General features: G+C 48.1%; 2 protein-coding genes across 5 annotated transcripts in view; one reads left to right on the forward strand and one right to left on the reverse strand.

Moving 5' to 3' along the window:
• Window positions 1–1,782: 1,782 nt before the first annotated feature.
• LOC115650677 (zinc finger protein 7-like) lies at window positions 1,783–5,128 on the reverse strand. Its single transcript, XM_030560963.1, has 3 exons — window positions 4,974–5,128; window positions 2,474–2,590; window positions 1,783–2,065 (listed from the first exon to the last, which is right to left on the reverse strand). The coding sequence occupies exons 1-3, from the start codon at window positions 5,023–5,025 to the stop codon at window positions 1,920–1,922; spliced, it is 315 nt and encodes a 104-aa protein (XP_030416823.1). The 5' UTR covers window positions 5,026–5,128; the 3' UTR covers window positions 1,783–1,919.
• Window positions 5,129–5,136: 8 nt separating this feature from the next.
• The window catches only part of LOC115650668 (maestro heat-like repeat-containing protein family member 2B), a 29,606-nt gene continuing 6,882 nt past the window's right edge, over window positions 5,137–27,860 (forward strand). The window contains exons 1-4 of one of the 4 annotated variants that reach the window (XM_030560950.1): window positions 5,137–5,225; window positions 7,472–7,600; window positions 22,726–22,867; window positions 25,704–25,846. In XM_030560950.1, coding sequence (XP_030416810.1) covers window positions 25,739–25,846 — 108 coding nt within the window. In that variant the 5' untranslated portion in view covers window positions 5,137–5,225; window positions 7,472–7,600; window positions 22,726–22,867; window positions 25,704–25,738. Of the gene's footprint in view, window positions 5,226–7,471; window positions 7,601–22,725; window positions 22,868–24,214; window positions 24,716–25,703; window positions 25,847–27,860 lie in introns of those variants that run through there. The other 3 variants (XM_030560951.1, XM_030560952.1, XM_030560948.1) reach the window with 3 other exon arrangements.

The following is a 27,860-nucleotide window of genomic DNA, read 5'->3' on the forward strand; positions in this document are numbered from 1 at the left end:
AACACAGATCATTGTTTTCTGTACTTCCAGAGGCACTGAAATAGAAGCACGTTACCTTTAAACAGCTGCTATTTCATGATCATCAGCCAGAGCCTCTGTCAATTTACCACCCATAGAGCTGATTGTGTCTAACTGCTGGGTTAGCCAGACCATTCAGTAACATTATCGCTCTGTTTACAAAGCCTTTGGTTAGTGATGAATCATGAGACTTATCCCTTCCTGCTTTAATTCCTCTGACTCCATTGTTCTCTTTCCCCATTTCTGGTTCCAAGAAAATAAATAAATTAAAACAACCTTCAGAACTAACATGCTGTGGGAAAGTGGAAATGTTGATAGCTCAAATAATTCCGTTTCTTCTGTGTCTTGTGTGTGTCTGACTGCTTTGTGTGTGTGACCGGTGGGGCTTTTTGTTTGCTCCTGGCAGGTTCAACCATGTCAGATTTGTTTGTGGAGAGGAGCCAGAGAAAACAGACACCCTGGCCTTCCAGGTTGGGGTTAGACAAAGGAATAACAACCCTGTTCCATAAAAAACAAAAAATGTTACAGAAACAGTGGTAGGAACAGTACTAGAGAAACTGGTAAATAATCACAATGACCAGGCTTGAAGTAATCGGAAATACAGAATTCAAAAAGCAAAACTCAGGGGAGATTTGGGGTTTATACTCTGAGCTTAGCCATGTGCTATAGCACAGGGAGCACTTTTGGAAGTCTCCCATCCCACAACTGGGGAAAGGAAAAGGATTCTTAGGTTCTAGCATGGATTGAAGGAGAATAGTGATGGGGAATAAGGGACTCCCTCTGACTTACCCTAACTACATCTGTTGTTACAATGGGTGAAATGACTTTTTCCCCTATCCCTGGCCTGTTCCTGCTCTTTGTTATAGTTCAATATATTTTAAGTGTGGACAATGATAATAAAAATATCTGCTCTCCAGCACAACCTGAAGCAACATCAGAGCAACTGGGAATGAAACAATTTGTTCCCCAAGGGAGAACTTGATGACTAAAAATCGCTTTGAAATGGGGGAACAGTATAACTGTAGTTTTTGCCTCAGTGTACCTTGTTGGGATTAAACCTCTCTCCCCCACCTGGAGCTGATGAACATTCCTGGCAGGAGGGACACACACTCCTATGACCCAAATTGAAAGGAGTTGATAGAAAAGATCATAGGACTGAGCCCAAAGAAAGATGAACTGCAAAAGGCAGAAGAAGGCAACTTATCTGGTGGAGCTGAGAGACCACGGTGAAGATGGTACAAAAATCACTATGTGGGAATTAGCAAAGGTGATTTTTTTTAAAAGAAATTTTGGCCAACCCTAGTCAAGGGATTTATTACAGTTCTCTCTTATGTGGATTTTCTGATGTCTAATGAGGCTTGAGTGCTGATTGAAGCTTTTCCTGCACCCAGAGCATGTGTAGGGCCTCTCTCGTGTGTGGATTCTACGATGTAAGATGAGGCCTGAACGATTAAAGAAACATTTTTCACACTTAGAACATCCATAGGGTTTCTCACCCATGTGGATTTTCCTATGTCTGATAAGGTGTGAGCTCCGATTGAAGCTTTTCCCACACTCAGGGCACGTGTAGGGCTTCTCTCTTGTGTGGATTCTCTGATGTGTGTTCATGGTAAAGCTCCGACTAAAGATTTTCCCGCGCTCTGAGCATGTGTGGGGCCCTTCTCCTGGATGGATTCGCTGATGTGAGATGAGGGCTGAACTATTGATGAAGCATTTCCCACACTCAGAGCATTCATAAGGTTTCTCACCTGTGTGGAATCTGATGTCTGAAAAGGGCAGAGCTCTGACTAAAGCTTTTCCCACACTCATGGCATGTGTAGCGTGTCTCTTCCAAGTTGATTCTGTCGCTTGTTACAAGGTCTGAGAGGCTACTAAAATTTCCCTCTGGCCTCTGCTATGTCTCACAGGCTTTTGTTTTTTTCTGGGAGCGCACAACTCCCGGAAACTTTCCCTTTGGATCTTCCTGATAAAGTTCCATGTGGTTCTCCTTGCTCAGCATCTTCCTGATGGGATTTCTCCTCCTCATTCTGACTCACCATCCCATCACCTGAAGGGAGACAGAGAGAATCCAGACACAGATCACCACCTGCACCAGAAAGAAAGAAAATCTCAGAGAGAGGAATGGAAAAAGGGATGAACAATCCAAAATATGTGTGGGAGAGATCAAACCTATCAGGAGCTGATTTTCCCCAAAACCTTCCCCAGAGGAGAGAAGAAGGGATCAGTTTTGGTCTGCATCTTACGAGAACACTCAGGGGAAAGTGAGATCGGGGAGCGACCTGCTGCCAGTTGTCAGTCAGAATAGGAGGGATGCCATGAGTCACATCTGCCATAATGATTCCACATCTGCAGGGAACAATCCTGAACTTGGAGAGCTCACAGGGTCTTTGTAGGGCATCTCAAATGTTTTCTGCATTCCCACACAGTTGTTGAGTTGGTTTAACCGAGTCCTCACCTGGGAAGGCAGTTCTTGGAAGCACTTCTTTCTCAGAGCCCTGGAGGTCTGGGACCCATGGCTCTTCCCCTCGTTCCAGCTGTGAGATCACATCAGGTTTGGAAACTGGAAACCCTACTGCAGGCAAAGAAAACGAGGGAGGTCAGTGGAATTTGTGGGATACTTGTCAGAAAGAATAGTCCATGGTTTTAACCCCCAGCTCATTTTTAAGCAGTAACATCCCAAGGCCAGCTTCCTTGGCTCAAAGTGACAGGGGAGTTATTATGGTTATAAATCATATTCATTACCTTAGTGCCTAAGGACCCACTAACAATGGGTCCCCATTGTGCTAGGCAAAATACAAACAGAGAATGATAGATGGCCCATGCCCTGAAGAATTTACAATCTAAATACACAAGACAGATATGGAATGAGGGAAGGGATAGAACCCACTGTTAGAATAGAGATATTCAGGCCTGCCTGTAAAGCCTATAGTTTAAGAACTTAGCTGTATTTTTATCACTTAGCTACTTACAGGAGTATGAAAACAAAGAATCAAAATCACTGTCTGTATTTGTAAGGTCCTTCTCTTACCGTGACAGTCTGAGGCCTTGTTCTTAGGCTAAGGTCTTTGGCTAAGCAGCCGGTTCAGCCATAAGCTGGGAAGCGAAGGGTCACATCCTCACATCCCAAACCAGTCACACCGAAATAAGGTGCTATTGGGCTGTTAGGAAGATGATCCTATCCTGATAGTGCCCATCACCACCAGATAAAGAAACAGATTTTAAGATGGTTAAAGAAAACTTAGCTGGATAGCAGCCTGTTTGGCAAGAAATCACATCTCAATGCTTGTGGCTGAGAAACCCTCATTTTTGTATTGTTTTATCTTTATGGCCACCACTTTTACAATGTTAATCAGTCTGGTCTCTAATTGTTTTTCTCTGCTGCATAATTAATTTTGCTAGGTGTAAGTTAATTAGGGTAGTGGTTATTGGTTAGAGAATTATGTTTCAATGTGTTAGGATTAGTTAGTTAAATTTCAGTACAATGATTGGTTAAGCAAAAGTATAGCTGAGAATATTACTATATAAACTGAGTCAAACAGGAGGGGGACCAGGGAACGGGGACACAGGGTAAATGCTCTGCGGCATCAGAGCTGGTAAGGGGGACATGGGGGAAATGCTCTGTGGTGTCAGAGAGGGTAAGGGGGACATGCTGCCGAAGACCTCAGGCCCTCTGAATCCTCTGGGCAGCCCTGGGTGACAGTCATTCCCTTATCTCTGTTGGGTATTCCATTGATGTAGGTTACTCCCAGCCAGTCCTTAATGACTCATTCATATCGCCCCATGACAGCTACATGACAAACAGCTCATATCTCCTGCTCTTTATAATCATAGCAATACCAATCACAGCAGGAAACTGAGGTGTGTATTGGCGTCATACAAGTATCACCAAAAGTCCCACCTCTATTTCAGACACACTGCTCACAGCCCCTGGAGAGAAAGCAAAGCACAGGAACTGGACGTTAGTCCAGCAAACACAGTGGAGGACAAGCTGCAATCCTTTCACACTGGTCAAAAAGGAGAGGCATGTGGGTCCCTACCCATAGAGAGGAGCTGGCTAGAGTCCTGATACCTGAGGGGCCATTCCTTGAGCAGACCATGGAGGCAGGTCAAAGGCTTAGCTACCCCTGAACTGTGACATTGCAAAAACACATTTTGGCGCATTAGGAAATCTAGTGACTGAGGCGTAATGGGAGGGAGAATTAAACTCCCTCTGTGTGAGGAGAAGGCTGGGGAATTAAATGCTAAAATTCAGGAGCAACAGCCTCTAATTCTTCCGAAAAAGGAGAATGTAAGAAACAAGAAGTGATGTAAATCTGATATTTTCTTGGTATTTTATAATTAGAGAGACAAGGGAAAATCTCAGGGCATATTCAATTAGAAACAAAGAACTAGAGAGAAGTGGGGAAAATGTTTAGGGTATTTTATATCAACCTCTGAGATCTGCAGAGAAAACATGTCACAAACTATGCAACTGAAGGTGGAAAATCAGAATCACGGAGACATGGGGGTGTGGAAATCAGGGGAGAAAGAGAGAACTGATCATTGTGGGATGGGGGGCAAATCTCCCTGGATTTTACAGGATCCAATTACCTAACCTCCCCCGGGAAATTTCCTGGCTGCCCAGAGACAGTTCAACCCCACCCCCCCCCCGCCACCGACCTTGCCCGCCACCCCCCTCCTCACAGGGCCCCCGGCTCACCCCCCCCCCCCGCCACCCCAGGGGGCCGGGGCGGATCCTGCTGCAGCTCCACTGGGGCTGAGGCAGATCTGAGGCTGCTCCCAGGTTCCCCGGGGCAGAGCCCCCCCCACCCCGGGTCTCTCACTCCCCGGGGGCTCCGGGCTGGGGCTCGGGCGGGCAGAGCCCGGGGCTGCCCAGGGGGCGGGCCCCAGCTGGAGGAAGCCCCCACCCGGCCGGGCCCGGGGAGCAGCAGCGGCTCAGCCCCATCCCTGCTCACAGGGTCGCAACAACTTTGTTCTCCCACCCCCAGCAGGGCTCGTTCGGCGCATGCGCGATTTCACATGCTGAACACTCCCTTCCCTGGGCTGGAGAGAGCGGAGGCGCCCCCGGGGCAGGCTGGGAGATGTAGTTCCTGACTCTCCCAGGAGCGGAAGTGACGTTGAAGGGGGGCCGGAGCCGGGCCGGGCTGTGAAGGAACGTTGCGTGCTGCGGCTTTGCCCGTTGGAGCCTCTCCCGGGGCCGGAGAAGGGTTTGTGCCGTTGGAGCTGTGGGCATGCGCAGATCGCGGCGGGAGAGCCCTTCATTAAGGGCCGGGCCCTGCTCCCGCTGGAGCCGCCCTGGGGTCGCCCGGGTTCTGCCGCGGAGCTGCAGCCTCCAGGTCCCGGAGCGAGCCCCGGGGGCGGGGCCGGGCGGTGATTCTGCCCCAGTGTCCGGGGGGGACCCAGCATCTCGCAGCGCCGGGATCTGCTCCCTGGGGGGGCAGCGCCCCCGGGGGGCTCGGAGCTGCTGTCCCCGCAGGAGCCCAGCGCCCCTCGGGCCCGGCCAGGCTCTGCCCTGGGGCCCCACGGGGGGTGCGGGGGGAGGCGCCCGGCCCCACTGGGGTCCGTGGTTGGGGCCAGGCGGGGGGGTGAGACCGGGCTGGGAAACGGGCAGGTGGGAAATGTCTGTGCAGCCCGGACATCGCTGGGGGGAAGAGCAGGTGACCCCCGAGGAGCGGGGAGAGAAAGGGGGGGCTGAGATCCCCTCGGATTTACCGCTTCCCCCTCCCGTGGGGACCCCCCTCCTCTCCTGTCCTGCCCCCTTTCTTGTTATACCAATTATACTAGACCAGTAAAAACCAGCAGGATCTTATTCAAGGGGATAAGACATTTGTCACATTTATTGTCAATACCATAATAAAATAAAAGATAACAGCAAACAATGTTGTTTGGCTACTTATTCCTATGATTACTTATATATATATATAAGTGAACGGAGATAGATATATATATATATATACACATATCCATTCACACAATCATTCATACAGGTTCTATATGGATATTATAGTTACCAGCCTAAAGTTGCTTGTGACAGAATACTGGCCAGGTACCCTGTACACAAGAGTGGAGCCGAGTCCGGGTCAGGTGCACCTGATGCTCCTGGAGGCTGGCAGCAGAACCATAGACTCAAAGTCCTCAGTCTTTAGAGTCCAGTTTTATAGGGATTTTTCCCTATGTTAGTTCATGGGAGTTGTTTCATTCTGCTGTTGCTTGATCAATCAGCAGGTGGCTGGCTCCATTCTGTAGGTGCTTGGGGTGGATTCCAGTTCGCCCTCCGGGGGTCATCTGGTTGATTCCACTTGACACCTTCTTCGGCCGACACTGAATTTTTCAGGCTGGTAACTCCCTAACCATTCATTCATCATTTAAACTAGGCACTCATTCACATACACTCTTTATCTTTTGGGCTGTTAAACTAGGCACTCATTCAAATACACTTTTTATCTTTAGATAAAAATGAATGTACAGAGGTGGGGGTCTCTATTTGTAGTAATTATACAGTTTTGTCTGAGGCATAGGGTCAATTGCGCGCTGAGTCAATTACCCAATTTAGCAGCTTACAGAGTCCATTGACAGCTCCCGCGCTGTCAATTGACCAATTGAGCGCTACAAAGTTTCACTTAGGGAACAGGCACTTAGAGTCTATTGACATTGAACAAGTTTTATACAAAGTATCTCTTTGGCTTCACACAGACACAGCTATTTCTAACAATAAATCATTCCAAATTTACTTCTAACATAAACCTTAAGTTCTAAAGTATTAATTAACAATAAATCAATAAATCATTTCTCACATAAACCATGTTTAATATAAACCTTTAAATATCCCTACATTCTCCCTAGAGAGCAACAAGCGACACCCAGAATGACCCCCCCTTCCCTCAAATCCCTGAGAAGTTCCCTGTTCCCCTCCCCCGATTGTGCCCCATTTTCTCTCCCCTTTGCCAATGGCCAGTTCAAAACTCAGGTTTGGGGTGTTTCCCCCCCATTTTCACCTACAGTGTCCTTAGAAAGAGACTGTCTGAAAACATTAAAATGTGTTACTGGCAAGCAAAACCTTAAATCAGAGTGACTAAATGAAGACTCGGCACAGCACTTCTGAGAGGTTGCCGACCCCTGTACTAGTCACATTCCCAGACCCTACTGCCAGCCCATCCCCACAGCCAGTGATCTCATTCCAGCCCCACTCCTCTCCTTTGTGAAGGCCACATCACCCAGAGCTCCCTGCTGTCCATGTGAACATGAGGCAAGAAGAATCCATCCCATTCTGTTGTTGATTCAATATCCCTGTATAATCCCCTCCAATTTCCCCTCTTTTCTCTTGAGTGGTTGAATGGTGACATAAAATCTCCCTACCTGATGCTTGTCCCTTATATTGGCAAATACTTAGTTTCTGCCCCATTTTCTCCTCATTTCTGAAATACTGATATTGAATTCTCAAAAATCTTCCCAGTTTTCTCTCCAGGTGTCTGACTGAGATCAGGGCTCCTACGGTACTGAGCATGGCCCTGTTCTGCCAGGCGCTGCAGAGACCCCAACTGAGATCTGGGCCTTGTTCTGCCAGGCGCTGCAGAGACCCCAGGTGAGATCAGACCCCATGGTGTGCCAGGTAAAACTGAGACCTGGACCGAGATCACGGCCCCCCTTGTGCCAGCGCCTGACTGTGACCCAAACTGATGCGTCCATTGTGCTGGGCACTTGAGAGACTTTGACTGAGATCTGTGTCCCATTGGGTCTGGCATTGCACTGACCCCGACCGAGATCATGCCCCACCACTGTACCGGGCACTGCACAGACCCCGACAGAGATCCTGCCCCCACATGTTGCCAGATGCTTCAGGGACCCGAAACAAAATCAGGGATCCTGTAATGCCGGGAGTTGCAGAATCGCCAACTGAGGTCAGGCGAAGAGGCTGTTTAATTGCAGTGTAGATGTCTGGGCTCAGGCTGGAGCCAGGCTGTAGGACCCTGTGAGGTGGGAGGGTGCCAGACCTTGGGCTGCAGTCCCTGCGGGAACATGGACACCACCATTAAACAGCCCCACAACCTGAGCTGTGTGAGCCCAAGTCAGCGGGCACGGGCCAGCCGCCAGTGTCTGACTGCAGTGTCGACATGCCTGCAGGGACAGAGAGGCCTTGCCACAAAAAGCTCAAAGGCTAAATAGGCCAATGGTGGGAGGCGACTCTCCATTTTACAGATGGGAAAACTGAAGCTCAGAGAGCTGAAGTAATTTGCTTGTTTGTGTGGAGAATCGGGGGCAAAACTGGGAAGCGAACCCAGATTGTTTGAATTCTTGCCTCTCCCCTTAACCCCAAGCCCAGCGTGTGTGTGTGTACAGTGTTGTTTTGGTCTTTGTTTGCCTTGCATTGGCTTCCAAGGGAGTCTGTGGAATTTCCTTCACTGGAGGTTTTTAAGACCAGGTTAGAGATACAGCAGTCTGGGAATGTCTAGGGATGCTTGGTCCTGCCTCAGCACAAAGGGCTGGAGTAGACGACCTCTCAAGATCCCTTCCAGGCCTACATTGAAATAATTCTCTCTTGTGCTGTGCCTTGTTCTACGCTGAGCTGTTTTGCATGGTGCCATTTGGAACTGGGATTGTACCGTGTTGTGTTGCATAGTTTTATGGTGCATTGTTTTGCCTCAGCTTGTTTGGTGCCTGTGTTGTGTTGGTTTGAGTTAAGCTCTTTTCCATTGTGTACTTTGCCCTAGGCTGTGTTATTTTGCATTGTGTTGCTTTCTTTTCCTTTGTATTGTCATTTTATGCTGTGGAGTGTATTTTTTTGTTGTTGTTTTTCTGAATTGCCTGACATTATGTTGTGGTGGTCTTGTTTTTTTTTCTGTATGGTTTGTTTTTATACGTATATATTTCATGGCATCCCAGAAATGTAGAGCTGGACAGGAGCTCAAGCTGTCATCAAGTCCAGCTCTCTCTACTGAAGCAGAACCAAGAATATGTAGATTATCTCTGACAGAGGCTTGTCCTACCTTTTCTTAAAAACTTCTAGGGAAAGACACTCCACAGCCACCCTTGTAAGACTATTCCAGAGCTGAACTGCCTTAGCTCTGGTGACACGCACACAGATTTTAGTGGTGAGCAGCTCTGGAGAGAGAGGAGACCCCAGTGCGTGGGCAGCTGAATAAAGAGACTAAAGTTGGGAGGAGAAACACTGACGTGTCCAAGGTCACCCAGGCTGTTCGTGATGGAGCTAGAAATAGATCCCAGTTCTAGTGCCACTGTACTGCTGTTTTGGTCACTGAAGGTCTCTGCCACACTGGTGTTTTTAGGCACTGGTGCAAGCCCTTAGTATAGACAGAATTTACACTAGTGCACTCTGACTGGCACCAGTGCACCATGTCCCGGTTTGAAGGTTTGAGGTTGAGGGGGACAGTAACCTTACTGAGGCCTGGGTGTGGCTGACCAGTGCAGCTGGTAAGGGAGGGGCAGCAGTGAGTGCTGGAGGTATGAGCCAGGAACACAGCCGCGCAGGGCTGAACACTGACTTCTCCTGACTCAGAGGACACACCCAGGCTGTTTGCAGGGATTGCAGCTGAGCTGCCCTGCCAAAACAGCCTGTGCATCCATGGACAAACCACCTTTTCCTGCAGCCTAATACCATGGGGTCTGGGGACCTTTCCAAGCTGCAGGAGATGGGGCACTGGAGTTACTGGGGTCTGTTCCTGGCTCTGTCACTGACCTGCTTGGTGGCCTTGGGAAAGGCGCAGCTCCCCTTTGCTTTCCTCTTACTGATTGTGTACTTTAGGATTGTGATCTCTTTGGGGCAAGGATGGTCCCACTCTGTCTGTGCAGTGTCCATCACAATGGAGGGGTTGATCTCAAAGTCAGAGTCTCAGCCATGAGCTGCATTATGCGGCCCTGATCTCCTTCAGTGTCTGTGCAATGCAAAGCACAGTTTATAGACTCATAGACTTTAAGGCCAGAAGGTCGAGGTGTATTTCAGATGAGGTCTCATCAGTGCCTTGTATAACAGCACTAACCCTTTCATGTGTCTACTGGAAATACCTCGCCTGATGCATCCTAGGACTGCATTAACCTGTTTCACGGCTGCATTGTATTGGCAGCTCATAATTATCCTGTGATCAACCAATGCACATTGGTCTTTCTCCTCCTCTGTCACTTCAATTGATAAATTCCCAGCTTATTGCAAAGTTATGCACTTTCTATTACTCCAGCTTTCAAGGACATGCAGATTTTCTTGTATGATTTTCCTGCCCTCCTCCATACTGGCAATCCCTCCCGGCTTTGTGTCCCACTCCCACTTCTTGTGCCAAGATCACTAATAAAAGTGTTGAGTAAGATTGGTCCCAAGACTGATCTGAGGAACTCCACTAGTAACCACCCTCCAGCCTGACAACTCACCGTTCAATATGACCCCCTTGTAGCCTCCCATGTAACCAATTCTTTATTGACCTTTTGGTTCTCATATTGATCCCCATCTTCTCCAATTTAACAAATAGTTTCCCGCGTGGAACTGTATCAAAAACCTTACTGACATCCAGATCATGTTTCTGTGGCACACTCTACCTTTTGTAACACCATGTTTTATTTATTTATAGTGCTGAAGGCTGAGAGGAACTGTTAGCAATAGGCTGAGAATGGCTATGTGGAGGTTGGGGAAGGGATGGCAGACAGTGGGGAGGTGGGGGGGATGCAGCATTGGAGGTGTATCTGGGAATGTGTTTTGTAGGAGTCCATGTCTCTGCTCCCTATGGCCGTGGTGCATTCAAAAAGGTAGGTGAGCGGGCAGCAGGTGAGGAAGGGGGACTGAGGGGGCAGGCGGGCAGTGGCGGGGAGTGAGGAGGTGAGCGAGCAGGCAGTGGCAGGGGTCAGGTGAGCGGGCAGCAGGTGAGGGAGGGGGGCTGAGGGGGCAGGCGGGCAGTGGCGGGGAGTGAGGAGGTGAGCGAGCAGGCAGTGGCAGGGGTCAGGTGAGCGGGCAGCAGGTGAGGAAGGGGGGCTGAGGGGGCAGGCGGGCAGTGGCGGGGAGTGAGGAGGTGAGCGGGCAGGCAGTGGCAGGGGTCAGGTGAGTGGGTGGCAGGTGAGGGAGGGGGGCTGAGGAGGTGAGCCGGGGGAGTTGGGGGTTGAGGAGGCGGGTGGGTGGTCAGTGGCAGGGGTCTGAGGAGGCGAGACCGGGGCAGTTAGGGGCTGAGGAGGTGAGCGAGGGTCAGTGGCTGACCTGTTCTACTGCTCTGGTCTGGCTCCCATCCCCTCTCCAAGGGGTGCAGCTATCTGGAGATGCTGCCTTCCTCAGTCGCACCTCATTCATTCAACAGGGCCATTGATTATAAAGGGGGAAGGAGGAAGATCTTATTCTACTTCTAGCAAAAAGACATTTTTCTTTTACCTTAATTATACTACCTTCGGGGCCCGCTATAACTTATTACCAAGGTTCAATACCGCTATTTCGGCGGGGCAGCGCTGGGGAAGGAGGGTTTGTTTCCGTGGGGCAGGCGGTGCTTGGGGGCAGGGAGTATTTCAGGGGGGCTGGGTGGTGGTGTGTTTCGGTGGGGGCTTGGCTGTACTGGGGGTATGTGTTTGGCAGGGCCTGGTGGGTTCGGCCCTCAGCTGTTCTCTTTGGAGTAATATGGCCCTCGCCACTTTACGAGTTGTGCAGTCCTGGTTTAGTGGTTAGAGCAGAGGGTCAGCAAATCAGGACTCCAGGACTGTGTTCCCAACTCTGGGGTAACAGTAGAGCCTAGTGATTAGAGTAGGGAGGAGGATAGGCTGAGAGCCAGGACTCCTGGGTTCTATTCTCAGCCCTGGGGTGGGAGTGGGGTCTAGTGATTAGAGCAGGAAGGGGGAGGGGCTGAGAGTCAGGCCTTCTGGGTTCTATTTCCTGACTCTGTTGTCTGGGAAGGTGAACACGGCTTCCCACAGCAATAACATGGCTCTGCAAAGTGCACTGAGCACCCCACCACCACCCTGGGATGGCTGCCCGAGGGGTTGTCTGCCAGGCTCAGGGGGGCTCCATTCCGCAGTGTCCCCCACCCAGAACCTGCATTGCCTTGTCTGGAATCCTAACTCTCCCTAGGCCAGGAGCCTTGGACCAGGGCCAGCTCTAGGTTTTTTGCAACCCCAAGCAAGCAAAAAGTTTTTGGCTGCCCCCCACCCCAGCCCTGCCCCCACCCCTGCCACCCACCCTGCCACCCCAGCACTGGGCTCTCTCTCCCCCGCCACCTACACCCTCTGCTCCCCACCCCCAAACGTGGGATCCGCTACCAGCAGATGGCGGCTGAGCCCTGGCCCAGCCGTGACTCCGTCCCCATGCGGGTGGAGCTGCTGGGCAGCACGGAGCGGGAGTACTTCCAGGTGGTGGTGCAGCTGCGGGGCGGCATGGAGAACACGGCCCCCTTCTTGGGCTTCGCGGCGCTGCTGGTGGCCAAGGTGGATCAGTTCTTGCTCACGACATGCTGGCGAGGTGGCGGCCGAGGACCTGGAGAGCCCCCTGGACCTGCTGCTCTTCAGCCTCACCGCACCCTGGCCCAACCCCCACGGGTGGGAAGGCGAGGATCTCCGGCTGCGGGGCTACCTGCTCAGCACCGACGAACCCAGCCGGCCACTCTCCTCTTCACAGACTCCAGAAGCCCCTCTCGCTGCTGCAGCCTGGGCTTAGCTCCAGGGGACTCCGCTTCCCTCCCTCCCCGGCTCCTCACACACTCTGGGAGTCCCTCTCACCGCCGTAGCCCAGGCCTTGGAGCCGAGCATGGGCTGCAGCGGCACCGAGAGGGGCTCCCGGAGTATGTGAGGAGCTGGGAAGGGAGGGGGAGCCGAGCCTGGGCTGCGGCTGCGAGAGGAGCTTCTGGAGTGTGTGAGGAGCTGGGGAGGGAGGGAAGCGGGGCCCGGGATGCAGGGAGGCAGGAAGGGTCCTGCTGCTGCTCTGAGTCTCCCCAGGGCGGAGCAGCGTGTCCCCGCCCGAGTGGGCTGTGCAGGGCGCTGCTGGGCTGGGAGCGTGGATCCCGGCTCGTGCGCTGACAGGGCGAGTGGCTTTTTGCCACTCCAAGCAAAAAAAAAAGGTGGGGGGGTTTGCCACCCCATAGAAAGTGCCGCCCCAAGCACATGCTTGGAGGGCTGGTGCCTAGAGCCGGCCCTGCCTCGGACACTGCCAGCAAGAGATGGTGGCCAGGCCGCCTGGGAGAGGCTGGAAAAACTGGCTGACTCAGAGAGGAGATGGATTAAATGGGACCTGCACTGACCCAGCCCCTGCCTTGTTCCCCCCGCCCATCCTGCCTTAGCAGGGCAGCACGGGGAATGGAGCTGTCAGGGCAAGGGGGCAGGAGTGAGTTGGGGATAGCAGTAGCAGCGTGCGCTGCGCTGTGGAGGGGCTGCAGTGCAGCGGTGACTCCGGGACCAGCACTTGTCCTGGGCTGGCTCCCAATGGGGGCAGCTCTGCAGAGTTGTCTCCAGGCTGCAGGCCATGGGGCTGGACATCCTGCTGAGGAGGGAGAGGGGGGTTCCCTTGGCATTGCTCAGGGTCTCTCCCAGCCCTGCAGGTCTGGGCCATTGTGCGGTGGGCAGCCCAGGAGGTCTGCTCTCAGTGGCTGGGCTTTGGTGAATCCTGTGGGAGGGCACGGTTGGGGGCTCTCTCTAGGGCAGAGCAGTCACATAAACACCTGCCCCAGGGAATGCTGGGATGCTGCCTTCTCCTGGGGGGAGTGGGAAGGGGGCTGTCCCTGCCCTGTGTCCTGGAGCTGCCTGTCACTACAGCTGTTACCGATACCCCGAGAGACGAGGTGGGAGCCACACGAGCCCTACTTCAGGGCTGGACATGGCAGGCCGCGCGTCACAGCAATGCGCAAGGTGCCGGGATTGCTCAGCGTGAGCAATTAGCACATGTTGGAATGGGGCAGGCGAGGTAGAGTGGCCTGTTAACACAGGACAAATGGGGGCTAATGGGTTTCAGGCTCGATTCCTAACTGCTAGACCAGGGGTGGGCAAACTACAGCTTGTGAGCTGGATCCGGTCTGTGGGATTGCCACTGCCATGGCGCTGCAGGCCCCACGCTGCTCGCAGAAGTGGCCGACACGACGTCCCTGTGGCCCCAGCGGGCGGAAAGGGGGGGTCAGAGGGCTCTCCACGTTGCCCTCATCTGCAGGCACCGCCCCCCCCCGCAGCTCCTATTGGCCGGGAATGGGGAACTGCGGCCAAAGGGAGCTTTGGGGGAAGTGCGCGCAGGCGACAGCAGCACACAGAGCCCTCTGCCCTCCCCCCAAGGGCTGCAGGGAAGTGGTGTCTGCTTTGGGGCCAGGGCAGGCAGGCAGGCAGCTTGCCTGAGCCCCATTGTGCACCGCTGCCATCCCGGAGCCTCTCCACATAAGCAGTGCCGGGCCAGAGCCCACACCCCGAACCCTTCCTGCACCGTACATCTCAACCCCCTGGCCTGAGCCCCCTCCTGCACCCCAAGCCCCTGCCCTGAGCCCCATGCCGCACCACTCCTGCACCTCAGGCCCTAGCCACATCCCTCCTGCCCAACCCCCTGCCTTGAGCCCTCTCATAAACCCCAATCCCTTGCCCTGAGCCCCTTCCTGCACACTGCACCCCCTCACACACTCCCTTCCTCCCGCACCCCAACCCCGTGTGCCAGCCCTACATTCATGGCTCTGCATGCAATTTCCCCACCCACATGTGGCCCTCGAGCCAAAAAGTTTGCCCACCCCTGTGCTGGACACTGAAAATCATGGGCTAAACAGACACTGGCTCTCTGGCTTATTACAACCACCTGTAACCCACCAGCCCCCTTGTTCTCCTGAACCTGCAGCGGTATTAATGCGCCAGCTCACATGGTTACTTACAACATGGTTCTAACTCCTTATGCTGAACAATCTGTGCACTCGCCCATTACCATGACACTGGGAGAACTTCAGACCTGAAGAAGGGCTTGGTGTGGCTCCAGCAGAAGTTGGTCCAATGAAGGAGATCCCCCCTGTTGTCAAGAGGTGTTGTCAGATGCTACCGGTGTGGTGCTCTGCTCTCTCCTTGTTGGTATCACTCGGCTGTGTGCATGTGCTCTCCCTGTGTGCTGCTCCAGCTCTGCAGACAGCTGACACAGCAGACTCGACGAGAACCCCCAATGACCACAGAGTCTAGTAAGGTGCAAGGCACGTCGGCCAGGTTTATTGCCTTATGGACACAATTGCAGTTCCCTGTAGGTTTCTTAGCCTAATTCAGAGCATACTACGAGAAAGTGCCTCTTGACAGTGGACTTGGCTCAATCAGTGGCGGGACTTTCCACTGCCCCCTCGGCCAGACAAAGACACCGGCCCAAGGATGCATTCTTATACACAGGTACAAACAAGTTACACATCACTCCTGACATATTGAGATGCAACCCCTCTACGTAATAAGGTACCGCCTCTCACCTTGTACATGTTGGTTTGAACAAAACAACTCTATCCATCATATTACCCTTTTGCCCCTGTCATTGGGATGGGTCAGTCTGTTCCTTGTTATCTGTGAGGAATGTGCAAGTATGTGAATGTTCTGATATCTAGGGTTCAGTATCTTTTAGGTACGTATCTTCTTGCATCAGCCCTTTCCTTGCCAGCTTCTGTGAGCAGGGCCTGCCTCTGGCTCACAGCTTAACTTTGCTTTCTGTTAGCAAAGTCTTGACCATTACTTTAGTTCAGGCCTCAGGCCTCATACCGGGCCTCTAATACCAAGGTTTATATCTTAGGGCCTCCTCTTACTACATTCCCCCGCTTTTTGTCTTTTTATGGGGAGGATGTTTACCCATCGTCCCGGAAAAGCATAATGCATGGACTAAGGATAACCCAGTTGGCTAAGCACTGTTATGTGGTTACCTTATTTTCCCATCCATACGCTCATGCTCCATCTGTCTTTTTAGTCTGCACATTCCCTCGTACGACTGTTAGGCAGATTTTATTATCCAATTATTTTTTAGTCCCTTATGGTGAGCCTGGGAATGTTAGGCCCGGGACCATGACTGAGGAATGTAATATTATGATTGATCCTTCGAGGCACTCCCAAATAATTAATATATATGAATTATATGGATATGGCATATATTTGTAGTGTGTATGGGCATATATGTATAGTATGTATGTGTACATATGACACCAACTTATATCCAAGCATAACCATGTTTTTCCAATTTGCTGGTGTACTCTGTCCCTTTTACTTTGGTGACACAGATAGAAACACACTCTTATTAGGGCAATTCCAGTGACTACCCCTCTCATTATTAGTAGTAGGCTGAATGTGTTAAAATACTGGGATAGGGATTGTGACAATGTGTCCCACAGTGTATATGAGAAGTAAAACAGAAATTTGGAGTAGAGACACTACCACTGAGGCCTTTATATATAAATATATTGTAATTAGTTACTACACAGTACTGTCCATTCATGTTATATGTTACCCTTGCTGCTGGTTGTCACTTGAGTAAGCTTTACTGGGCAGGAAACAGAAGTGGGTAGCTTCTCTGTTCCATTGGTTGAACTGCTCTGTGATACCCCAGTAGTTGATGTAGATCCAGTTGTTTCTTATGGCTTCTGTCTTCCAGATAACCTACTGAACAGACAGTAACCGATTTATTACATATTGCTGTGTCAGGATTCAATATTGGTACCCAGACACTAAACAAGATTGTTTTGAATAACATGTGCCTCAGTTAGGATGCAGTATCACTGACCCAAATTATGACTAGTACTAAAAGGGAATTTGTTTACCCAATTTATAGTTACTATGTAACTTAATTTCTTTACCAATTTGTTTTTTTTTTTTGCCTTCATGGTGTTGGCTTCCATTTGTTTATTGATTTTTACCTGTGTGTTGGTTAAACAGTTTAGCAAGGTTAAACACATTGTACATATTGTACAGCAATAATACAATACAGCAATAATACAACTGTACAATGATAATACAGTAGTACAGCAAGAATACATTTGTTTTTACCCAGTAACCAAGTTGAAATTAAATGACAGTTTTTCTGGTCCAGCTAGTGGTTTTTAGCTGATTGTTAACTTAATTGTCCATATATGGTAAGTGGAGGTGTATTTGACCAGTCTCTCATTTATAAAGCACTTCATTTTTCTTTTCTTGATGCTTGGGGGTTTCTTCACTGTATACAGTTATTATTTGGTGTCTTCAGGATGTGATATTTTCTGGCATCTTTGGTCTATGGGATGCAACTTAAATAACTTTTGTTAGTCAACATAGTAAAGTTTGTTTGTTTGTTTGTTTTCAGTAACCCAAACTTAATACACAGTTTTAACTTAGTTTGTTTACATTGTAATAGGGACCGAGTCTTTTATAACACAAGCTGTACTTTTGCAATTGTTGTCTAGATATTCATTTTCATTTGAGGTGCATTACTAATATTTCATACTAAATGTAATGCTTAACAGCTAAAATAAATGCTCACAATCTTCCATGAGAAGGTGTATTGCTTTCCCTTGCTGAACACTTTGTTTTTAGTAACATAACTTCAACAAGCTTTTTAGAGTTAGAGTTAATTTGCTCGTGATTCCAATTTTACTCTTGTTAACTGTTTAGAAGCACGAACTTTAACAACCATTGCTCCCCATTAACATAACAAAACAAAAGAAAAGCATATAAAATTAAATCAACTATAAAATTAAACCAAAATAAATTTTAAATACAGATATATGCAAATACTTTGAGGGTATTTGAGGGTATACTTTCAAGATGCTTTGTAATGTTTGGGAGCCAAAGGTGGAAATCTGTTGAAATTGTTTGGTTAGCTTTATGCATAAATTGTTATTTTAAAACATTTGGTTATTCTTTTAACTATATTTAAAAGTGCAAACAAGTTTATAAAAAGCTCAAACAAGAAATTAACATTTTGTTAATATGTTTACCTTAATGATGAGGTTTCCCCTCACATTTTTTCTTTGAATAACAAATTAAAAAAAAACTTAAAAAAAACACAACTGCGATTGATAAGAACTCTTTTTGTTTGCAATTGCATTATTTGTTGAGGCAGAAATATGTGTACATATATTTGTAACTGAAACCTTTTCGAACTTTTCACAAAAAATTGGTGTTAATAATACTATTATACCTCAACTATGATCTTAAAATAGTGTGGTACCACATATACGTAAATATTTTTTTAAAGGGTATAAAATTGACTTTTGTTGCAACAAAATAAAAATAATTTTAAAAAATAGTCACGTGACACACACAACATAGACACAAGACACACACATGACATACAGGACAAACTTACAATTAAAAAAAATGGTGCCAGAATTCTATTCATAACTATACAAAATAACACAACCAAAAATAAAAAGCAAAGAGGTTTAAACATTTGAATAAACAAGCTATCACCTTATTGAAAACTTGTAGCATGAATTTGATAAAAATATATTAATATTTGCCAAATGTGTTGTATTAATTTGGTAACAAGGAATTTTGCATTAATTTATATTTAACATTATTTTAAAACTCTGCTATATGGAAATAAGAAAAGCCCATGTTTCAAATATTAGTTAGTGGTTAGGATTAGAAGCAGAGAGTGCATTTCTGTTGCTTGGCAACTATATCTTCAAGAAAGTTAGGAATCATTCCAGCTGTTGCATTCCTGAAGGGTTAAAAATAATTAATTTACTGGATTTAAAGTTTTTACCTTGTTTTCTTTTTGTTTCTTGTTTTGTTCTGTTTTCAATTGCTTTATCTTTTGGAGGTTTCTATAAAAACTATAACTTTTAACTTTTAAAACAAAGAGAGAGCAGAAGTGAGGAGAGGAGGGGAAAAGGGGGAAGGTGAAGAACAACCTAGGAAGGTAGCGAGACCTGAGCCAAGAGAGATTAATTGTGTCAAGGTATTTGAAAGTACAGGCAGCAGCAGCGAGTTCAGCAAACTGAGAAAACATATAAAAGACAAAATTTAACTGGTATGTAAAAATATTTGAGAAAGAAGGTTCTATTTTTAGATATGAGCAGGGAGCGTGGTTCCATGGGTCAAAGCAATTGGGAACCTACACAGTTGGGGATTGCGCCCCTGGTTTTTATTCTGGCTCTGAGAGGAGATTGAGGGTAATAACCTGCTCTTGTAAAACCTGGCTTTGTTCCCCCAGTGTCTGTTGCTTTTGTGTGCATGCCAAATGGATAGTGAGAGTGCCCTTTTTTGCTGCAGTTAACTGTTTCTGGGCAGCTCCATGTGTTAATGCATCAATTCTAGGTGTTAACCCGCTTAATTTCAGTTTTTTACTTTGAAATTCTTTTTTATTCACTCCCCTGCGATCGAGTCGCAGCTCCTGTCTCCTAATGTGCTCTGTGAACTGTTCCATTTTTTCCTTCATTTTATTTACTAATTCAGTGAGAATATTGTTTGCTACTCTTTCCTTCTGTGCACTTACTTGTCCTGTTCTGACAGGCACCAGTCTAGGTTCCGGTTTAAGTTTAACTGGAACCTGGCTTTTATCATAAGGTGATGGGGTCCAAAACTGGACACAGTACTCCAGATGAGGCCTCACCGATGTCGAATAAAGGGGAATGATCACGTCCCTTGATCTGCTGGCAGTACCCCTACTTATACAGCCTAAAATGCCGTTAGCCTTCTTGGCAACAAGGGCACACCATTGACTCATATCGAGCTTCTCATCCACTGTAACCTCTAGGTCCTTTTCTGCAGAACTGCTTCCTAGCCATTCGGTCTCTAGTCTGTAACAGTGAATGGGACTCTTCTGTCCTAAGTGCAGGACTCTGCACTTGTCCTTATTGAACCTCATCAGGTTTCTTTTGGCCCAGTCATCTAATTTGTCTAGGTCTCTCTGTAGCCTATCCCTACCCTCCAGCATATCTACTACTCCTCCCAGTTTAGTGTCATCTGCAAACTTGCTGAGAATGCAGTCCACGCTGTCCTCCAGATCATTAATGAAGATATTGAACAAAACCGGCCCCAGGACCGACCCTTGGGGCACTCTGCTTGAAACCGGCTGCCAAGTAGACATGGAGCCGTTGATCACTACCCATTGAGCCCAACGATCTAGCCAGCTTTCTATCCACCTTATAGTCCATTCATCCAGCCCATACTTCTTTAACTTGCTGGCAAGAATACTATGGGACACCATATCAAAAGCTTTGCTAAAGTCAAGGAATAACACATCGTTGCTTTCCCGTCATCCACAGACCCAGTTATCTCCTCACAGAAGGCAATTAGGTTAGTCAGGCATGACTTGCCCTTGGTGAATCCATGCTGACTGTTGCAGATCACTTTCGTCTCCTCTAAGTGCTTCAGAATTGATTCCTTGAGGACCTGCTCCATGATTTTTCCAGAGACTGAGGTGATGCTCACCTGTAGTTCCCTGGATCCTCCTTTTTCCCTTTTTTAAAGATGGGCACTACATGAGCCTTTTTCCAGTCATCTGGGACCTCCCCCGATCACCATGAGTTTTCAAAGATAATGGCCAATGGCTCTGCAATCACATCCACCAACTCCTTTAGCACGCTCGGATGCAGTGCATCCGGCCCCATGGACTTGTGCTCATCCAGTTTTTCCAAATAGTCCCGAACCACTTCTTTCTGCACAGAGGGCTGGTCACCTTCTCCCCATACTGTGCTGCCGAGTGCAGCAGTCTGGGAGCTGACCTTGTTTGTGTCGACAGAGCCTTGCTCCTGCAGCTCTCGGGAGAGGGCCTTGGTGGGCTTCCAAACCAGCCCGTTGGAGCCACTCCTAGTGCCATAGAGCCATGTGCCAACGGAAAGCTCCTGGCCATTGGCACAGGTACCCCGACAGCTGCTGGTCTCCAAGCCCCAGCCTCGTGGTGACTAACAGAGAAACCGTGGGCTGCATTGGAAGCTGCTTCCTCCTCCTGATCCTCTCCTCCAGCTCCCCTGCACCACCCCAGAGGGCGGATGCTGGAGGGCACTGATTTGGCCATGCAGATGTGGGTTGGGGCCTGGGCTGAGCCAGGTTTGGCGCAGGGATGGCCTGGCTGGGTGCGTCCTGTTTGTGATCATCTGGGCCTGGCCTAGGCCACATTAGGCTAGCGCCCCTTCAAGCCCCATGCCCCTGGCTGGTTCATGGGAGGGGTGGGGAGGGCAGGCGGGGGCTGCCCTGGCTGGGAGACAGGCAGAGGGAGAAAATGCAGTTCCTCTCAGCAGCACTAAGGACACCAGCCAGGTCAGGCACTCTCAGCCTGTGCGCTTCCTGCAGCTCAGACTCTGCATTGCAGCTCTCCTATGCCCATACCCATCGCACCCTGCCATGGCTTTCCCAGCACCTGCCAGCCTCAGAGTGCCCCAGGCTTCGCAAAATATGATCCCAGTCCATCAGGGGGTTTGGAAAATGCCCAGCAGCGTCCGTGTGATATGAAACCTCAGTAACAGGCACCCAGAGCAGGAGTGACTCACATGGATTTGGGGGCAGAGCTGGACATGGAACCAGGAATCCTGCCTCCCAGCCACTGATCAAACCACTGGACCCTACTCCCCTCCCAGAGCTCAGCGCAGAACCCAGATGTCCTGTCTCCCATCGCTCTCTGCTCTCTCCATATTTCTGTCCCCTTGCACCCCTACTAATAATTGCACATGCAGCTTGCTGGGGAATGTGCCCTGGAAGAGGTCAGTCCCTTTGAGCCCAGCAGGCCCTGTTTCCCCTGCCCCCTGGGCCAGCTCCTCTCTCCCTGCTGGGCAAATGAGCACTGCCAGTGCTGCATGCCTGCTGTGGATGGGGTGAGAAACCGTGGCACCTGTGATCTGCTGCTGGGGCCCAGCCCCAATTTGCTCAGCTGCGGAACTTTCCGTCCCTGATCCCAGTGGAGAATTATCAGCCACAGTTAACAGCCATTTGGGAAATTGCTGCGCTGCTGCCAGGAGAATGGGTGGTAGATTGGAGGTGCAGAATGAAAACGTTCCAGCAGAGACACCTGCCCAACAATGGGCTTGCCAGCTTCCACCATGGCTGCCCTTACAGCTGGGCTGCCACCAGGCTTCCATGTGCACCCCCAGCCTGCACCTTGAGCAAGGGGGACCCCAGCCATACACGCTGTACCCCTCAGCCTGCCCCCCAGAAGCATGAGGGAGTCGCAGGCCTGAGACAGCCGGCCATTGCCCGGTCAGTGCCAGTTGGAAGGGTGGGTCCGGCAGACAAGCCCAGCCTCCAGTCCTTTCCTGGGCAGAGGGCAGGATGCTGCCCTGGCTCTGCCATGCTGTGCTCCAGGTTCTGGTGAGGACAGCAGGAGAGGGTTGTACATGTCAGCCAAAGCTGTGGGCTTGGGGATCTGATCACGGTGCTGGCCTCAGCCCTGGGGACTGGTGGGAATGCAGTGCTGTGACATTGCACTCTATATGATTTTATAAAAATATATAATGTAACTGGAATATGCTTCATGAAAAAGGTCTCTTGTAAGGTATCATTACAAAGCATATAATCTACTGAGCATGGTCATCCTATTTGTATAAATGTATCCCTCTTGTATCTGAAACTAGAAATATGAAATATCACTCTGAGGGCCTATTGTAATTATGCAATACAAATAATCACGTGCTGATCTACAGAAATACTTTTGTACCGTGGCCATCCCCACTGGTTTAAGAGATTAGTCACTGAAAATGGAAGTATGTGAACTTGACATCTGTGTTTAACTCAGTCCCCTCGTTCTTTCTGCTCAATACACACTCGGTGGTAGGTATGTTCACATAATAAGGTTATGAAGATGCGTCTATGGGAGGGTTTGACTTCCTCTACCATGGTCTGCTATTGCAGGAAGGAGGTTTGCTGGGAAGAGATGGTGTCTGTCTGTCAAGAAGGAGAAGAACATCTTCGTGCACTGACTCACCAACCTTATGAGAAGAGCTTAAAACTAAGTTCAGAGGAGCAGGTGAAAAAAGCCACCAGGTGAGAAAAGGTAATCTTAATAGAGGACTAGATCTTTGGGGAGAAGTAGATGTGGAAAATTGCAGTAGAATTATAGGAGAACCAAGAGGGAAATCCATGGAGGCATCGGCTTAACATCTTAGATGTCTATACACAAATGCAAGGAGTAATAATAATGGGGAATAAACAGTAAGAACTGGGAGTTTTAGTACATAAGTCATAACTGAGCTTAACTGGCATCACAGATACTCGATGGGCTAAATCTCATGACAGGAATATTGGTACAGAGGGCTATAGTTTGGTCAGGAAGGACAGGCAGGAAAAAGAGAGAGGAAGTATTGCATTGTACACTTGTTCTGAGCTCCAGAAGGAAGTGAGAAGCAGACCAGTTGAAAGTCTCTGAGTAAAGATGGAAGAGGGAAAAAACAGGGGTGATGTCCTGGTAGGGGTCTATTACAGACCACCAAATCAGGAAGAGGAGGGAGATGAGGCATTTCTAGAACAAATATCAGGATCTGTGTTTTGGATATTTCTGTTAATAATGGGGGACTTTATCTACCCAGACATCTATTGAAAAAAGAACATGGCAAAACACAAAATTATCCAGTAAATTCCAGAAATGTACTGAGGACAATGCTTTGTTTCAGAAAATGGAGGACGTAAGCGGGGGGACAGCCATTTTAGACTTGATTCTGACCAACAGGGAGGAGCTGGTTGTGAAGGTGAAGGTAATTTGGGTGAAAGTGATCATGAATGATAGATTTCATGATTCTAAGGAAAGGAAGGAGTGAGAATGATAGAAGAAGGACTACAAAAAACAGACTTTTCCATACTCAGAGAATTGGCAGGTACCACCCATGTGGAAAATATCGAAGGCATAAAGGTTTTCAGGAAAGCTGGCAGTTTCTCAAGGAGACGATATTAAAAGCACAACCACCAATGCAAAGGAAAGATAGGAAGAATAGTAAGAGGCCAATATGGCTCCATTAGAAGTTTTTTAATGACCTGAAAATCATAGCAAGGGACAAATGTAATTGGAATTCTTTTTCCATATGGTTAACTGCAAAGAGTGTCATCATTTTGAATGCTTTAAAGGCAGCATCACTTCCAAAATCAAGAGTTGGCTCTACATATGGCCATATATAGGACACCACACTATATTAAACACAATAAAAATTAATTTAGTTGATTTGTTTGCAGGACATGGAAATTAAGTATAAATTTCAGTTCATTGTAAAACAACATAAAATCAATATTTGTAATACAGTTCAATAAGGTTTCATCAGGCTTTCTGATCAAGCAAATTAAAAAGCAAAGGAAACCAACCAACCACACTCAAGGGTCACTGTGCATTCTCCAAGGCAGTTTCTTCTCTTTCTTTGTTTGGTGTTTTTATTTTATATAAATTCAACCAGGAGCAGATTTTCAGATAAAACCAATACTGGAAAGTGTGGCAAACAGAGAGAGGGACTAAACCAAAATTCAAAATGATGTCGAGAGAATGAGAAATTCTACAGTGGAGAAAATGTAGCGACCTATTGGACTGCTTACATGTATGGGCCCAGATATTGAAATGTATTTAGGTTCCTAACAGCTACTGATTTGAGTGCGAGTTAGGAGCCTAAATACCTTTGAGGATCTTGTCCATGTAATTACAGCACATACTAGGTCGGCAGCAGATTATGTGGTATGCTACAGTCACATCGATGTCATAATAGTGCTTGCACAATCTGCACTGGCTGTCCTGGACAGGACAGACTGAGAGACCAGTTGCCTCTCAGTACGGGAGCTCTTTGGAGAAAGGACTGTCTGGAGGAAGTGTTGAGGAAAGATTCAAACATGAATACATTTGTGACTGAGCAGGAGGTAACCGACAGAGGTAAGGGTCAGCACTGCATTTTCTAGATCCAGTCTATATTCACACACACATTCAGAAAGCCTAGGCATACAGAGAGATTAGTTGTAATGTTCTCCATTTCTGTGACCAGAACCTCAGCTGCTGTAAATCAGTGTCGCTCTGCTGACTTCCTTGTAGCTGTGTTGATTTACACCAGTTGAGGAGTTGGCCTACAGCCTCTGGACCTGGAAACTTTCCTGAGAATCTGATTTTCTATTGAATGTTATGGGGGAGGTCTCCCTTCTTTTCTCCCAGGTGTTTTATATTTATTGTGGGTCCTCATTTTGTGTCTTCTTCATCCATGGTGCCAAGATCTAGTTGTGGAATCCATCAGAAATGGGGGAAATTAGAACAAAAACTGTAGAAGGGCTTCTCCTCTGTCTGTCTAAATGAAGCTCTGCTAATATCTTAAATGCAGGATAAGAAAGCATAGGGTCACATTTCTTAGCAACACTAGTGCTCCTAATCCCACACTACCACTACTGCAGCTAAATGGGCAGTGTAGGTTACAGTTAGGATTCAATTTGCATCTGGATGTTAGAACTGAAGGATGCAATTTGCTTAAAGGATGGGCAATCACCTAACCTCAATCAGGACGTAGGTGCCTTAATATGGATTTAGGAGCTGAAGTTTACGCACCCAGTTTTGAAAATTTGGGCCATAAATTATTATTCTGTATGCTATCAAACCTTGTCAATTGATAGTAAAGAGAGAAAGGAAGATTATTTTACATGGGGATCTACTTGAAAGGAGCAAATTTTCTTCATTATGATTTCCCCCCAAACACGTTGGGCAGTTCAGCAAACAAACCTGGTCATCAGGAGGAAGGAAGAGGATTTACATGAGTCCCAGGTCTACTTCTCACAGTGTTTGGGTGCCTGCAGAATCTTTATTGGATACTGAATTAAAGAGGCCAGCACCAATTTCTACTATCAGTGGTAACCAGCCAAATCCTTTTATTTAATTTCAGGTGTTTATAATGAGGTTATTTCCCTCTTGGCACATATGGATGACCAAGATAAGGACAAAATTGCCCTCAGGATTGCCTGTATAGCTGAGACCAAGCTGGCTAGCATTGTGACAGTTCTGCTAGAGAAACTGCAACTGGATGAGGTAGGGCATTTTCATGAAATTACATCCGCTTTCCATGTGTCCACACCAAATTCTGTCTGACTTCATGGGGGAGTGCATGGGGGTAATTCAGTATAGAACGTGGCCTGGCGCACCATCAGCATTATCAATATTCACCCTTCTATCCTCAGGCATGAACTCATCATGCAAAATGCTGTTATTACAGATCAGGATGATATAATGCTCTATAAAGAGAGTATTGTCCTTTTACACACAGTGGAGTACATGGGCTGTGTACAGTAAAAGTACACTATAGGATTAGCAATAATCTCTTTTAATAATCCTTTGCCCTTCTTTAGCATCTTCATCCAAAAATCTCAAAGCACTTACCTAATATTAGTGAATTAAGAATCTCAGCACACTTGTGAGAATGGTCCTCATTTACAGATGATTTGTGTCACAGAGAATTAAGTTACTTGCTCAACACCACTTAGCAAGTTAGTAAAAGAATGTGACTAAAACCCAAGTGAATTGACTCCCTGCTCTTATTCCTGGCCAACATTCCTTTCTTATGATGACATATTATCGAGATTATAGCACTGAAGAGATCTTATTTTCTACTGGGGGAATTCTGCAATAAAAAAATAAAAATGATGCACACAGTGTTTTAACATTTCAGCAAATATACAATATAATTGCACCAGTTCAAATTATTTTGATTATTTATTTCAAAATCCCTGTCAGCAAGTATGTCTGTGTCAATACAGACAAGAAAAAGGATTCAGGAAATGTTTTTTGACAAATAGATTCCTTATTATGCATATTAATACAGAACTCTGAGTAACAATTCATTTCAACTCACTACAGAACCATATTTCTGGCACCCCTCAGCCACAGTGCAAAGGCTTGGTGGAGTCAGGGGGATGGAGGAGCTGAGGGAGGGGGAAGTAAATTGCTGGGAAGGAATCTGGGTATGGGTGGGAAATGTATGGAACAGGGTTTTTTGGGGAGGGGCGGGGAGGAACTGTTAGGGAGTGTTCCCCCATTCAGACTCTGGCTGACCCCTAACCTCTCCCATTCAGGAAGGCACATCTGCCCCTGTCTCCATGTGTTCCTGTACCCCCATGGGTCCTTGCACCCCCTGGCCACATATGTCCCCTCCACCCCCACTCAGACACCCACTCCCCTCATCCCCATGTGTCCCTGTGCCCCCTCCCCCATCCCCATGTGTCTCTGTGCCTCCACCCAACCACTCCCTGTCCCTGTGTAGCTCTGCACCTCCTCCCCCATCGCTATGTGACTCTGAACCTCCCTCCCCCCGTAACCCTGTCAGTCAGTCTTCGGAAGACAGCTCTGTCAGTCTGTCTTTGGAAGTAGAGGTCTGCTCGGGCCCAATTTTGCAGCCCAACCTGAACGGGGCTCAAGCCCACTCACCTCACCCTAAGAGGGTTGAATCATTTTCCATCCTGATCCCAACCCTTCCCCCCACACTCCCATTCAGCCCCTGCCTCAGTCTGCCGTCCCCCACTAGCCCTTATGAGCAGAACTAAACTGCTTGTCTTGGCCTCCTAGTACTTTAATTATTTGAATTATTCGATTAATGATGAATCTCTTCTGGTTTCAAAGAATAAAATTGTTGCATAATCCAGAGCTACTTGAAGTATGTAGAGCTTATGTGTTCATAAATTATCAGTGACAATTTTCAATTAAAAAAAATCCTCCTTCTCCCCAATGGAGCTGTGTGTTCTGATTGCAGTTTGCAGAAGCATCCCTTTTCAAGCAGCACACTGGAATGTTTAGCCAATCGAGAGATCTGATTGGCTTTGAACATTCCAAAGGGCTTTATGACCTTGGCATGCAGGTCACATAGGTTTACAGACTCACAGGAGACAGAGCTGGAAAAGACCTATTGGATCATCCAGTCCATTTCCCTGCTAACGCAGGCGCATTCCCACTGTTTTGGCCAAACTAATTTTAAAAGCCCCTAATGACTGAGCTTCCACTGTTTTCCTAGAAAGACTGTGTCATAACCTTATAGACCTGTCTCCGAGGTGGG

Source organism: Gopherus evgoodei, chromosome 4 (genome assembly GCF_007399415.2).
Source record: "Gopherus evgoodei ecotype Sinaloan lineage chromosome 4, rGopEvg1_v1.p, whole genome shotgun sequence".
NCBI classification, from domain to species: Eukaryota; Metazoa; Chordata; order Testudines; family Testudinidae; genus Gopherus; species Gopherus evgoodei.

Excerpts from the sequence above, each read along its gene's own strand:
- LOC115650677 (XM_030560963.1), bottom strand. The coding sequence starts at position 5,025 with ATGCGCCGAACGAGCCCTGCTGGGGGTGGGAGAACAAAGTTGTTGCGA. Across the intron at positions 2,591-4,973 it reads AACAAAGTTGTTGCGACCCT|TAGGGTTTCCAGTTTCCAAA; the intron begins GTGAGCAGGGAT and ends CTTTGCCTGCAG. Across the intron at positions 2,066-2,473 it reads TCCAAGAACTGCCTTCCCAG|GTGATGGGATGGTGAGTCAG; the intron begins GTGAGGACTCGG and ends GTCTCCCTTCAG.